At 37.3% G+C, this 15,059-nt stretch overlaps 1 protein-coding gene across 1 annotated transcript; it reads left to right on the top strand.

Moving 5' to 3' along the window:
- The first annotated feature begins 6,141 nt into the window (after positions 1 to 6,141).
- LOC122144851 lies at positions 6,142 to 14,857 on the top strand. Its single transcript, XM_042756059.1, has 6 exons — positions 6,142 to 6,354; positions 9,656 to 10,003; positions 11,347 to 11,469; positions 11,994 to 12,296; positions 12,966 to 13,274; positions 14,465 to 14,857. Exons 1-6 carry the CDS (start codon positions 6,267 to 6,269, stop codon positions 14,482 to 14,484), a joined length of 1,191 nt encoding a protein of 396 aa, XP_042611993.1. The 5' UTR covers positions 6,142 to 6,266; the 3' UTR covers positions 14,485 to 14,857.
- The last annotated feature ends 202 nt before the right edge of the window (positions 14,858 to 15,059 follow it).

The following is a 15,059-nucleotide window of genomic DNA, read 5'->3' as shown; positions in this document are numbered from 1 at the left end:
TTTTATTTTATAGACCAATTATAGGTTTGTAAATGTATATCCATGATCTTGGCATCTTGGTTGCAGGAAACCCTTTACTGATAGAGAATTACATGGATGCGATTTTACAAAATAGTTAGGTTTACACAGATTTATATTGATTAGATGTCATTTCAAATGTTCTTCTTTGCATATAACAAAGAGCTTGTCATCTAGAGATAAAGCACTGTTATTCCATGAAATCTTACATTAACAAACATATATTCAGTCATTATGTTTAATTTAAAATGAATCCTACATATAGTTGGGCTCTTGACTTATGTTAGGATTTTTTTGTTGTTGCTTATACAGGAATGCTTATACAGGGGGCTGGTCAGATAATTAGATATCATCAAAAAGTTGATTGCTTTCACTAATTCCATTCACTTTCTTCGGTTGAACATAAATGAATATACTTTGAAGAAATGTGGGTAACCAAAGAGTTTCTGGTCCCCAAGGACTCTGTTAGTATTTTATTTTATTTGTATTTTTTTTTTTTTTTTTTTCTTGAAGTTACTGAGGACCAGAAGCTGTTTGGTTACCCACATTCTTCAAAGTATCTTCTTTTGTGTTCAACAGAAGAAATAACTTTAAGCAGGTTTAGAACAACCTGGGTAAATTATGATTTATATAATTTTTTTGGGTGAACCATACATTTAAAGTGACAGACACATCTGTGCTTCAAGGTATAGGCCTACTGTTTTATTTAAATTGGGATAGTCTGTTCATATAATATTCCATACATTATCAGAGCATGGTAGACATAATGATTATATTTTTAGACATTATTAGACAGATAAATTTATAGATTCTAATTAATGTTAGACCCTATTTATTAATTTAGCATTTATATTAATTATAAATATATACAGAATGTCATATACATTTTTTACAAATTACTATTTAGTATTTAGATAAAAATGGGACGAATAAATGTAGGCCCAATTTGAGCAAATGTATAATAATAATAAAAAATGTATCCCATCCAGGCAGCAGCCCCTTATTTTGCCTCTCTGAATGTTGCAACCCTACCTGTGTTACTGATACAGTTGTTTGATCCACTGTTGAGAAATTAATACTCTTTCACTATTAACCCATGATGCCAGCATGGTCCCGTTGTTCAGATAGACGCACTTTTGTCATTTTATAGATAAACTACTTAGATTTATACGCCTCTTGTTTTTTTTCTGTTCTTTTTTCTTTTTCTTTCAGTGATAATCTCTTGATAATTATCCCCATGAACTTCAAGACTGCTTCAGTGTTGTGTTTTAACACGAGTTTGGTTAAACGCTCATCTGGTTTTGTTCACATAAAAGCTGAATCCTCAGAAAAATCTAAATGATTGTTGTATTACCTGTGGTTGTCTTGCTGAAAAGCTTTTCATTTAGTGATTCAAAAATCCCCTGACCGTTCCGGGAAAAGAGTCAAAGCTTCGTGAAAACAGCGCGCCATCTGGTGGCTAGTAAAAAAATAAAATAAATAAATAAATAAGCTACGAGGTCCTCATAAACAAAATTGCTTAAAAAAACATACTAAACTGTGTTTTTTGAAATTCAAAAATTGCCTGCAGTTTTCTGTGAGATTGGGTTTAGGGGTCTAGCGATAGAAAATATGATTAACTCATATGTCTGTGTTGATTTCCTTTTATAATAAATTAATTCACTCATATAGTCTGGCAATAAATGTTAGTATGAATATGATAATGTGTCAGAGTTGCATAGTATTTTGTTTTCTTGAAATAGGCTAATTCATATTGCCTGCATGATTGTGTTGAAAATATAACTGGATCAGATTTAGGGTTCGAAGATTCCGACACGCAAATTAAGCGAATCGCTCTTTGGACAGAAAGCGACTCTTCTCTTGACTCTGTGAAGCCAATACACGCCCAGATACAGACTTCACTGGAGATTGTGCGCGTGCCTCGAAGCTTCAGTGTCATAAATACACACTTCTTCTGTGGGTATTTAGAGCTTTTGTTAACAATCGTTGCTGTCCATCGATTGGGTGAGGTGTAGAAACTAACAATAATAACCATCGAAATAAGATTTTTCTGGAATCTATAGCAATATGAAGAGCACTTTCAAAATTTTTGAGGTTTTACTACTAATGTGCGGTAAGTGTGCTATTTCTGTTTATTTAATTTTTTCGGTTTCACTTCGACACTGGAAACAGTGCTCAATGGATGATGTTCATTAATCATTAGGCTACCTTATTAACAGTGATCGCATTCATCCATGGATTTGGATCACCACTTGTTAGTTAAACGCTCATTTTAATCCTTATATGAAGGTGCAGGTAAATGTTGGCTATGTTATAAATTAACTGAAACCAGGTAAAGCAGTTTATGCTTTTTGAATGTGTTATTCTGAAGCAAAACTAAAAATAAAGATGAGATAATGGACTTCAGTTCCCCCAGGCAGGGTGGGAAATAACACACCACCAGCCTGGCACTGGCTGATAATTTTGTCGTAGACCATCTGTCGGCCACCGGACACTTTCACTCTAGCGGGTTCGACTGACGTCAGACCCTTACGAAACAAAAAAATATGGGAATATACTGTCTGCAACATATATAATGCGATATATTACATAATATATTTACATATATTGGAAACTATAGTGCTTACATTTTTCAATATACATCAATATATGCATTGGCAATGGCAGTATACTGATGCATACAAATATATAAGATTTTTATTTATTTATTTATTTGTCCTCAGAGAGGAAATTCATGTTCACAGAAGATGCGTATACAACACAAGGACAAGTACTTTACAAGTACATACAAACTTGTCCAAATACATTCACAAAAATATAGATATTTAGTAATTAAGAAATACATATTAATTGTTTGATCCTTTATTGAGTATATTTTGTACATAGATGCCATATTTTAAAATATGAAACATCATAAATGATAATGATAAAAAATATAGCCTAACAGCTAAAGGAGAGTAAAAAAAAGTGTTATTTCATGTGTTTTTTGCTCAATATTAATATAGGGGGAGATCTGTTAGTGTTTAATGTTGTAATATATTGACATGTAAAAGGGTTTCTGGTATGTGTAAGTTTGTGGGGTCACCATTGTGCAGGGGAGAAGAGCCTGTCGTTAGGGTGATGACTGGACAAACACCAATTATATTTTCCTTTATTTTTAAAAGTTATGGCTGTGCAATTTTCAGCACAGTGATAGTCTGTTCACTAAGTGTTTAGTATGAGCAGATATGCCCATATCTTTGCCATATTTTAAAATATGAAACATCATAAATGATAATGATAAAAAATATAGCCTAGGCCTAGCCTATTTCCATATAGGTGTATAAACTGCATGAGTAAATATATGTTTAATATATTTTACACATGCAGTACCATATCTTGTCTATATATTATAAAATGTATTACTGAATACAAAATTACATATGATAGGCCTAAAAGTAAATCACATATTTTTCAATGTATGAAAAGTGGCAGATCCTTATGTATTAATCATAATATGCCTATATTGTAATATGTTTACACGATATATTATTCTGTATAATTTCTAATATATCGTTATGTTGTTTAATATCGTGATCATTCACATATTAGGAAATATATTTTATTTGCTTAAAGGGAGTTCGGTACGCGAGTCAGCACCGGGGAACTGAACCCGAGACTACCTGAAGGAGGTGGTCTGAGATCTAACACACACCAAAATTGAAAGCAACACGGACTCGGTGCGCACTTGTTCAGGAAATAAAGTAACCTGCGCATGCATTTTAGACGATTAGCCTGCAGTGGCTACGTTAACATGCACCCAAATAATCCGTTTGTAATCAGATTGACGGCTCAGTTGGATTGAAAAACATTCATATAAACACCTTAATTTTTTTTTTGCGTGATAAATATGAGCAGCACAGCAGTTTATATGTATATTTATCCATAAACGGGTAAATATTAATTCTGCTGTTAAAAACAAATAAAGAAACCGTGTAGGAGAGTGGTTATTATGTGCAAACCGACTGCGCAATCTGCCGTCGGAGTGACGTCTTTTTCATGTAATTTTTGGACGTCCAAATTCGGTCCAAATGACGTCCAAAAAAAATTACCCAGTTCAAAGTTCAAATGTTGAACGTCAAGATGACGTCCAAGTTGGGTCATGGTTGGACGTCCAAATAGTGGACCTAGTTTGGACGTCGAATAGATGTTCAGAAATGGTCATGGACCGACGGACCTAATATAGACATGATCTGCACGTCTATCCGACTATTCGAAAAGCACCGGGACAGTGAGAGACTCGATATTATCTGTCACGTTCACTTTTCCCTTTCACTTTCACTATTTGAGCAGTGTGCGCATGTCAAAAAAATAATAATAAACTATAACCATTTAAACAAACTCACACACAAAAACGATCACTTCAACCCAACCACTAAACACTACACCATGTAAACACTACAATCAGATTCATCAAACGTAATGAATTCAGTCCGATTGAACCAAAAATTGTGCATGTAAACGTAGCCAATGTAGACCTATTTACTTTAATGAAACAAATAAGAGATAGTGTTGATGATTTTCCCTGGCAGGAGTGAGCCTGCAGTGTACGCATGCGCACTATTTTTTTAGCCGCGTTCCGTTTTCTATCATGTGCTGTGCGCATTTGTGATTACGTAATTTGAACGAAAACGCGCCAGGGTTCCACAGAATCAAGCTGAGTGTGAAACTAGACCAACGGGGGGCACCGGGAACAAACACGCCCGGACTTTGACAGCAGCAAAATGAGCCCAGTGTGAAAGCCTTATGCTCTTAAAAAATAAAAATAAAAATCCCAACGCACCCTTAATTGGTACTCTGACATTTCATATAGATTTCGACCAGACAAGCATGTGTCCACTAGTGGACTGGGTCTAACAAAATAATACAACGAAAAATAATTATAGGCCTAAGTGTTATATAAGTTTTGTTTAATTAAATAAAAAGTATTTTTGTGTGCTTATTAGTAACATAAATTTAAAAGTATGTCTGTCATTCATTAAAGTTTTCTTTCCCTGGTATACAAGCAAAATTTTGAATAATTATTTGCACAGTTCTTTTCCATACAGCAACTATTTAATATCACTAAAGTTTAACTGTACCTGGTCATAAAATCAGTCTATATAATGGTGTCAGAAGACTGCGGACTGTCTTTGGATCCTTTGTATTTGTCCTTTTTGGATCTTGACACCATCTGCTCACTATCTCCTGTCATTTTATAAAATGGAGCTTCAGTTGTGGAACAGAGTGTAAAAATTCTTATGTTTATGAAACACTGGTCCTCATAAATCCAAATGCTCAATAATCCCACTGAGCAACGTCCCTTCCAAGTAACTTCTAAATCACGCCCACTGCGCAATGTGCCGTCGGAGTGACGTCTTTTTCATGTAATTTTTGGACGTCCAAATTCGGTCCAAATGACGTCCAAAAAAATTACCCAGTTCAAAGTTCAAATGTTTAACGTCAAGATGACGTCCAAGTTGGGTCATGGTTGGACGTCCAAATAGTGGACCTAATTTGGACGTCGAATAGATGATCAGAAATGGTCATGGACCGACGGACCTAATATAGACATGATCTGCACGTCTATCCGACGTCCAATGTTGTAGTGGGTGTAAGTAAACGGAGTCGATTCCAGGAGTCAATACCATCAACTTCTACAGCAGGAGTAGGGAATGAGAGTAAATGCTAATATGATGCATTGTGCCCAAATTTTTTGCCACTCTCAGTGTTTTCTCGGTCTGCTGTCAATCCCTCGATCCACTGTGCAGACGTGAAGCTCAACTCAATGAACTTAAATTGCCCTCTGCTCCGCTCGCTCGATCCGCGCCAGTGGACCAACAGAGGATGTTGTTTCTCTGCTTTCTTTATTTACACCTTAATAAGTCAAATTCTGTTTCAAAAAGCAGAGTTTAATTTACTTTATTTGTTTATTTTCATTACCAGCAGTGTAACATGAGTTTAATCTCTGTGCAACTGTTTCTGTTTGTTCTGCAGGTGTGTTTGCTGCTGATGAAAACCCCTGATCCTCATAAAAAACAATGAATTAATAATCTACAACTCCAAAAACACATCCATCTAAAATACAGAAATTAAATCTGATACTATGGAGGTTTGGAGATCCAGTCATTGCTCAAATCAATGGAAAAGTGACCTTCTATCCCAGTTACACTGAGATATTCAGAGGCAGACTGCAGCTGGATCAAACTGGATTTCTCACAATCAACAACATGAGAATTAAACACTCTGGGCTTTATAAAATAGAGGTCCTCCAAAGAGCTGGGACTTCAAATATGAAATTCACAGTTACTGTCTATGGTGAGGATATATTTATTTTTGAATATCTTTCAGTTTTTAACTATACGAATGCTTCACATAAATACTGTACATGTGCAAAGAGAAACATCGTAAGTCAAGCAGCTGGCTGGGGAACAGTGAAAGATGATTTGTAGTGCATGAGCATGTAAACACACATATTACTGAGTCTTTTGTGGGATTATGTACACACAGCAGTGTGTGTGAAAAGTGTGTAGTGCACATAGAGGAGAGTGTGTTACTGCAGGTGGTTTGTACAGGCCCACTCACCTGTGTGTAGCACTCTTCGAATTGCACAAAAAAAGTTTCAGACAGTTTTTCCTGTGATGTGGTAAGTTTGGAGGGTGTTTGGGGGTGGAGCAGGTGTGATGGTCCATGTTTCAGTAGGTGGGGGTTTGTGTGCGGTTTCAGAGTGGGGCAGGGTGATTAGAGTTCAGGGCTCTCACAGCCTGGGGAAAAAGTCAAGTCAAGTCACCTTTATTTATATAGCGCTTTAAACAAAAAAGATTGTGTCAAAGCAACTAATCAACATTAATTAGGAAAACAGTGTGTCAATAATGCAAAATGACAGTTAAAGGCAGTTCATCATTGAATTCAGTGATGTCATCATGCAGCTCAGTTCAGTTTAAATAGTATCTGTGCAATAATTTGCAATCAAGTCAACGATATCGCTGTAAATGAAGTGTCCCCAACTAAGCAAGCCAGAGGCGACAGCGGCAAGGAACCAAAACTCCATCGGTGACAGAAAAAAAGCTGTTGAGCGGAGGCAGGCTCTGATGCTCAAGTACATCCGTCTTTCTGATGGTAGGAGCTGGAAGAGACTGTGGGAGGGATGGGCGGGGTCCTTCACGATACTGTTGGCTATGCTGGAGCATCTTGTAAGGAAAATGTCCAGGGTAAAGGGGAGAGGGGCATCGATGATCTTTGCAGCTGTGTTCTCTGTCCGCTTTAGGGTCTTGTGGTCTGTTGCACAACGGTTCCCATATCAGACAGTGATGCAACTGGTCAGCACGCTCTCAATGGTGCCCCTATAGAATTTGGTGAGGATGGGTGGTGGAGACTTGCTCTTTTCAGCCGGCGGAGAAAATGTAGCCACTGGTGTGCCATCTTGGAGAGTAACATGGTGTTGGGGGTCCAGGTGAGATCCTCAGTAGCTGTGTTTCCACTGTCGGGCCAAAAGCGGGTGTGCTATGCATGCCAAAGCCAGTTGTGTTTCCACTGTCATTTCCGGGGCTTGATCGTGCCTCGTCAGTGCTTCCTTGGGGCCAACGGCCTGGGTTTTTCGGACCGACGAAAACCTTGGGCCAAAGCAGGCCAGCTGGGGCTAGAAGAGTGGTTATGAACAAAGGTAGAGTTTCTCCACGTCTGGAGAGCGTCAGCGGCGCGGATCATTTTATAATGCTAACAGCTATAACACCAGCATTAAAGACTTTTTAAAATAAGTTGAGCTCAAATCTCACTTTTTGTCAGCAGTGAGTGTTTGAAATAACTTAATCTGATGTGGATTATGATCACCATACAAGGCAGAAATATTTATAAGCGATGCAAAAGGTTTATGCATGCTAACATTACCATAGTAAACATGGTAAATGTGATGGCTTGAAGAAATCAGACGTCAGCTTATTATTCTCAATTACAATCGTGTATTTATTTAGTAAAATATTTTATCTGTCATAAGTAGCCTACTATGACTACAAATAAACAGAGGCTATGTCATAAAAACATAATAATGGTTTTTGTACAGGAGCTTTTATAAAATTATAGAAATTATAATTCTTTCTAAATGTGATGTATATTGGCTAGCCTACTATGACTACAAATAAACAGAAACAGACTCGTTCATATGTTCATAACGCTTCATTTCTGTGTGACTAATTTTTTAATCCTGATAAATTAACTCATTATGATCAATGCATCAATTATTATTGTAAAATATCGATACTTGGATTTAAATATTTAACAAAGTATGCAAACAAACGGCCACTCTTTTCATGTTTGTTTTGCGATCGCGCTAGTTCCAGTGACTTATTTCTTATTAGTTTTCTGAAAACTTCTCTTTGTTGGTGAAATTATGGGGTTGCGTGACGTTGTTCCCGAGAGACGTGTAAAGGGCGGGCTTTAGTGAAGCGCAGCGGAGCTTCTAGCCCGACGGTGGAAACTCATTATGAGCCTCACCCGGCACGTCTCCTGAAGTCCATCACAACCTCCTTTGTCTTCCCCACATTGAGGGACAGGTTGTTAGTGGCACACCATTCAGCCAGCTGTGCCACTTCCTTTCTGTAGTGCGTTTCATCGCTGTTGCTGATGAGACCTACCACATAGTGTCATCAGCGAACATGATGATGTGGTTGGAGCTGAACTTGGCAGTGCAGTCGTGGGTCAGCAGTGTGAAGAGCAGAGGGCTGAGCACACAGCCTTGGGGGTCACCGGCCCAGGATCCAATTACAGAGGGAATTGTTTAGGCCCAGCAGGTTTAGATTATTAATGAGCTGTTGTGAGATTATTGTGTTGAATGCTGAGCTAAAGTCAATGAACAGCATTCTAACATAGAATTCTTTATTCTCTAGGTGGATAAGAGCCAGGTGGAGGGTGGAAGAAATTCCATCATCTTTAGAGCGGTTTGGACGCTATGCTAACTAGGGCAGATTGAGTGTGGTGGGGGGAGGCTGGTTTTGATGTTGTGCATGACTAACCTCTCAAAGCACTTCATCATGATTGGAGTCAGTGCTATGGGACAGTAGTCGTTTAGACAGGACACAGGTGATTTCTTTGGTATGATTGTTGTGGATTTAAGACATGTAGGGACGACTGCCTGGCTCTGCGAAGTGTTGAAGATATCTGTTAGGACATCTGTCAACTGTGCAGCACAGTCTCTCAGTACACGGCCAGGTATGTTGCCAGGACCCGCAGCCTTGCGTGGGTTAATCCTAAATAGGGTCTTCCTTACGTCAGTTGGAAACAGATAGAGCGCCTGGTCGTTGGGAGGTGTGGGCAGTTTTTATACAGGTGCGTCATTCTGCATTTCAAACCATGAATAAAAATGGTTGAGTGCATCTGGGAGGGATGTGTCATCATCATAGGCCTATGGCGGGGGCTTGTAGTCAGTGATGGTCTGAATGGCTTGCTACAATTAAACTGATATTCAAAGTACAGCCAGCAAATATTACTTGTAATGTGTTTAGCAGTCTTACATATACATTTAATATGACAATATCACAGTTGCGATTATTTTTATTAATCTGCATTTGCCTTATGTTGTAACCAGAAGATGAACTAATCATGTAACTTAACATGATTTTTGCAGAGTCACCATCTGCTGTTGATGCGGGTGTAACTGACATGAAGCTCATGTCAGTGAAGGAGGGAGATCCTGTCATTCTTCAGACTGATGTTCCTCAACTAACCGGAGATGAGCTGATAGTGTGGAGGTTTGGAGATGAAGGAAAACTCATAGCTAAACATGATATAGAGGCCAAGAGCTCATCATTATATGATGACACTGATGAGAGATTAAGAGACAGACTGCAACTGAATCATCAGACTGGATCGCTGACCATCACAAACACCAGAACCACAGACTCTGGACACTATACAGTGAAAATCAGCAGCAACAAACAGACCTTATACCAGAAATACATTGTTACTGTCAGTGGTGAGTAACTCAACTGAAGTAAGTAACTGAAGTATTGACTGTTTATCAGTTGTCTGTGAATAATTCCAGATGATGTGACATTTCGAGGAAGCAAACCTTCCTTTAAAATAAGAAAACAGTGATATGTCATACAGTAACTTCAAGAGCTCAAGAGCTCATATCTTCTTCTTCGGACCTTTTATTATTTTAAACAATTTGTTGTGAAATTAAATAAAATTACTTAGACCTGTAAACATAGAACTATGATAATAACAACTGCTGTCAGTAGCGCTTTTTGGCACAGGCGAACCGGGCAGCTGCCTGGGGTGGCATTTTTTCATGATACAAGGGGGGCGGCACGAGCAGTTAAAAAAAGTTTTTCACTGTGTGGGGAATTGGGAAATTAGTGCCCCTGCTTGCTGAGAAGCTGCCTTGCACAGAAACTGTGTGAAAAGGGGATCGGGGCATGACGCGGGGGACAGTTCACCTCTGGATCTTTCCCAAATGGAACAGACAAGAGGGGGGAATGGGGGATCTACTGTATAGAGCAATACTCTAATGGAATTAGTGGGTTAAAGTTAGTCACACCTCGACTTTCTTCCAAATAACGCACATTTCATTCATAATATTATAAATACAGGCCTATAGTTCCTGCACATTTTTGTTTTTCTGAATTGTGTGAAATGGCTAATAAAAATAGGTAATACAAAACGATTCTGTGGTCACCAAATTGAATGGGTTTAGTCTTGACTTCTGGTCCTGAGTGACAGTGTGACAAATCTGTTGATTGTCGAGTGCCAAATAAACACAGAGATGGACAGGAAAAGGTCAAAGCCATCAGGTGCGCAACTTAGAAAAAAAAAAAAAAGAAAAGAAGAAGAGGAGAAACGAGCAAAAGATAAAGGTGTATGCAACTATGTTCTCACTGTATGTATGTTCTCTCATGAATGAAGGGCTAATGTTAATTGGTGGGTATAACTCTTAAGTTTGTTAATACAGCAATTCGTTTTAACTCAACAAACAGGAGATCTAATTTCACCATAATATTGTGCTGCAGCAACTGTTACAAGATGTGTTATTATTTAGTTCCATCAGTTGGGTAACGTTTGGCCCTGTAATTAGCCAACGGAATTTTCAAATCTGTGTAATTATAATTTCAATGTAGTAATTCAGTGTAGAACTGCAACTGACTGCTGTCCAGCAATTGGTAATTTAAAATTTAAGCTTCATCTCTGTTTTCATTGCTTATATTATAAGAATCATAAACATTATAACTTACAGGTTATACAGTACTGATGTTTCTAGTGTTAGTTATATATCAGACACACATTCACACTAATGACTGTCTCTTTTTATCATTACAGAACCAGGTCTGTCTCCAGCTGCTGTAGCTGGGATTGTTGTTGCAGGGATTGTTGTTGTTGTTCTCCTGATGACTGCAGACTGGGTTGTTTTGATTTACGATCAACGCAAGATCGCTGATAGGCGTAAGTATTACAGCTGATAAAAGTGACAGAAAAAAATAGCTCTACTGTGTGAAAGAATGGATTTAAAATCTGTAGCTAAGTGGAATATTTTAAGCAAATAACCACTTAAATTGCACATAAAGCTGTTGAATAAGTTCAGAAGACTTATAGCGCACAAGTCATGTGGAAAATATTTATGCTGCATTTCTGGTGTCTTACACATTTTTTGATCTTTGAGATGGTCATGACAATATCATTGTATGAAACAGAGCTGTTTGAAGATTTTAAAATAAGGACTGTTTTATTTAGTAGTAGGTATGATATGTGTAATGGTTTTTAGACAGATTTTCTTCTTGCATACATTTATGTGTTTTCCTATGTTAACATTATTGTAAATTGCTATAAAACAAAAGAGATGACAAACTGATTATTGGAAGCACATGTGAAGAATCACACAGTGTCTTCTCAGTGTTTCTGTCATGTTTATCTGATCACTCACTCATAATCTCTTCATTTCTGTTTCTGTGTGCTGCTGTGTCATGAAGCGGAGACAGTTTCAGGGGAGGAGGGAGACGATGTCGAACTAAACACTGGTGTTACTAAAATACAGACAAGTGATCTGATAGAGTGGAAGGGAAATAAAGACAATCTCATTGCTCAAATCAAAGAAGGGACTGTAGATATCACTTCATATGAGGATGTTCTTCATGGGATATTCAGAGACAGACTGAAGCTGGACATGAAGACTGGATCTCTGACCATCACAAACCCCAGAATTGAACATACTGGACCCTACAAGTTACTGATCAACAATAAATGCAAGAAGAGATTTATTGTTTATATCAGAGGTGAGTATCCTCCAGACTTTCTGTGTAATAATGAAATAAAAAAAATAGAAATAGATTGTCACGTATCACATGTTTGCAGCACGTCAAAACACAAGAGATACAGGTTCAGTTCTTGTATATCGTGTTCCTTCTCTCTTCTATGTTTTCCTTAAATATAGAACGTGACAGAATTGTTGTAACTTGACACATTTTTGTAGGATGTCTGATGTTAATTGTATCCAGCACTGCTATATGAACAAGAACTTCATCTCCAGAAGTGCTATAATAATTCACATCATGAGCATAAACTCTCGTAGTATCATATACACTACACCCCGAAACTCAAACGTCTTCACATCACAACAACCCCAAAATAAAGAAATTATAACAGAAATATGTTCATTATTATACAGTGGAATGTACTTCTTAAAGTAATAATAATTATGATATCTATCTTTGTAAGCTAACCATTTTTAAACTTAACTGAAAAAAATACTGATATACATTATCAATAACCATATTAAATTAATTAATATCACATATTTAATGTGTAGTTCATTTTTACCAATGCTTGCTCTCATATATGAAACACACGCACACACCTTTATTGAAACTTTATTCAATTATCAGTGCTCCTCATTTCTATTCTTTCTTCTTTCTCCTCTTTCTGTGTGCTGCTGTGACATGTAGGGAAGACACTGACAGTGAAGGAGAATGGTTCTGTCACTCTAGAGACTAAAACTGAAATACAGACCGGTGATGAGATACGGTGGATGTTTGGAGATAAAGATACTCTCATAGCTGAAATCAAAGGAGAGACCAGAAAGATGACTACACATGAAGGTCCTGATGGGAGATTCAGAGACAGACTGGAGCTGGTTAAAGCGAATGGATCGCTGACCATCAAAAACATCACAGCTGATCACACTGGACTCTATAAACTACTGATCCTCAGCTCAGGAAGTACCTTGTGCAGTAAATTCTTCATTTATGTTGAAGGTGAGTATCTCAAGTCTTTGAATGTAATAACGCTCACAGTTCTTCCTCCTGCATTCTGTTGTTCTGTTTCTGCAGTTAATTCAGCTCAAAACTTTGTATGTGTGGACGTGAGTAATGCAAAATCACAGTGACAAAGAAGGGAAAGAATATAAAGCGTAGAAATCAAGAAGAGAGTAGCGGCAGTGTTGTGTGTCAAAGCCAATGATGAATTTCTTCGATGTGGTTGATAAAGATCGGGAGTCAGAGTTCCAGATGTCAAAATATAGACTTTATTAATCAAAGTACCAAAGCCGAGATAACGACACACTCGTTTTATACTCTCTTACCAAAGTCCGTTTTATACTCTCTTACCAAAGTTGGTAGTTCCGGTTTTTAATTGGCACTGCCTGCCTGGTTTGCCACAGTTTATTATAAGTCCACCTGGTCCATTTTTTAATGGTGAAATTTGGCCAAATCAACCATTTTTTAATGAAACATCTATTTTGCCTATTCCTGGTTGGCTGTGGTCACATGAGACATTCATCATGTTCACCAATGCTGTCAGCCTCTGCAGATCACCCAAAGTTCACAGGGTTACTTTAGTTCACAGGTGCAATACACACAGTTATTTTAGTACATAGGTACAATTCAATGGAAGACTAACAGCACCGCCCAATGGGAGGGCCTTTATACATCCAACCCTCTTTAAGACATCCAGTATTTGGGAATAACTCAGCATATTGATCAGTATATTATTTTCTTTCATAGTCATGCATAATATTTTAAGATAATACTATATTGAGTAAATAACATATTATAATAGAATAACACAATAACAGCAGTGAGGCAATGAACTGGTGATGGTTGAGGAGAGACCCTCTCATGAATGTAAAGCGCTTTGGGTGTACAGAAATACAAAATAAAAAGCGCTATATAAGTGCATAATTCATTCATTCAATAAACAACTGGAGAGCAAAGGAATATGAAAAGACTAGAGGCAGAGAAGAGAGGGAGATGTTTATTATACATTTCTATGCTTATTGTGACCTTTTCAGCAAATGTGCTATACTGAAAATATGGAATTTGTAATTATTTCACACATTTTATTTCTAATGGTAGTTTGATAGTAAGTTGTTGGCATTAGATCCACCACAACATCTTGTTTTTATTATCTCCTAATAATTCTTTATTGTCTCTGCATTTTCTTTCAGAATCCACAGAGAGTGAGTGAATAAATCAGCGACTGTAGTGAAGCCACTGATGAATGGAGAGAATGTGGATGCAGTGAATAAGGAGGAGGGGAGGAGTTCACTTTAATAACATAAGACCGCCCACCAGAGTCAATCACTCTGACATCATCAGCAGCTACAACAGCAATTATATATTATAAATATTATATATTATTATATTATTTACTTTTTTACATAATAAATTAAATGTGTTATCCAGTTTAATTTAAATAATTAAATTAATCAGGTCTGGATGTCAGATTGTATATGCAACCCGCATTTTATAGTGCCTTTGTATTCATGCTGATGTATGAATGTGTTGTTTTATCAATTTTCACTAAAGCATCTGCTTGATGAAATAAATATTCACGTAGGGTACTGATATGCTGCTAGTCTTAATGTCTGATCATTTCTGTCCTCTAGCGGAAAAACACTGATACAGCTTTTGCTTCCTAACAGCTGTTTTCACAAGAACACACATGGAAATTTACCTAAATATACATTTGTATGTGAACGTTACGATATAAATAATTGATAAAAAGAAAATTGTGTTAAATGTGTTGCTGCATACTGTATG

The sequence above is a fragment of the Cyprinus carpio genome, unplaced genomic scaffold (genome assembly GCF_018340385.1).
Source record: "Cyprinus carpio isolate SPL01 unplaced genomic scaffold, ASM1834038v1 S000006785, whole genome shotgun sequence".
Lineage (NCBI taxonomy): Eukaryota > Metazoa > Chordata > Actinopteri > Cypriniformes > Cyprinidae > Cyprinus > Cyprinus carpio.
This window is presented reverse-complemented; position numbering and strand designations above follow the sequence as displayed.

Excerpts from the sequence above, each read along its gene's own strand:
- LOC122144851 (XM_042756059.1), top strand. The coding sequence starts at position 6,267 with ATGAGAATTAAACACTCTGGGCTTTATAAAATAGAGGTCCTCCAAAGA. Across the intron at positions 11,470-11,993 it reads ACGCAAGATCGCTGATAGGC|CGGAGACAGTTTCAGGGGAG; the intron begins GTAAGTATTACA and ends TGTGTCATGAAG. Across the intron at positions 12,297-12,965 it reads ATTTATTGTTTATATCAGAG|GGAAGACACTGACAGTGAAG; the intron begins GTGAGTATCCTC and ends TGTGACATGTAG.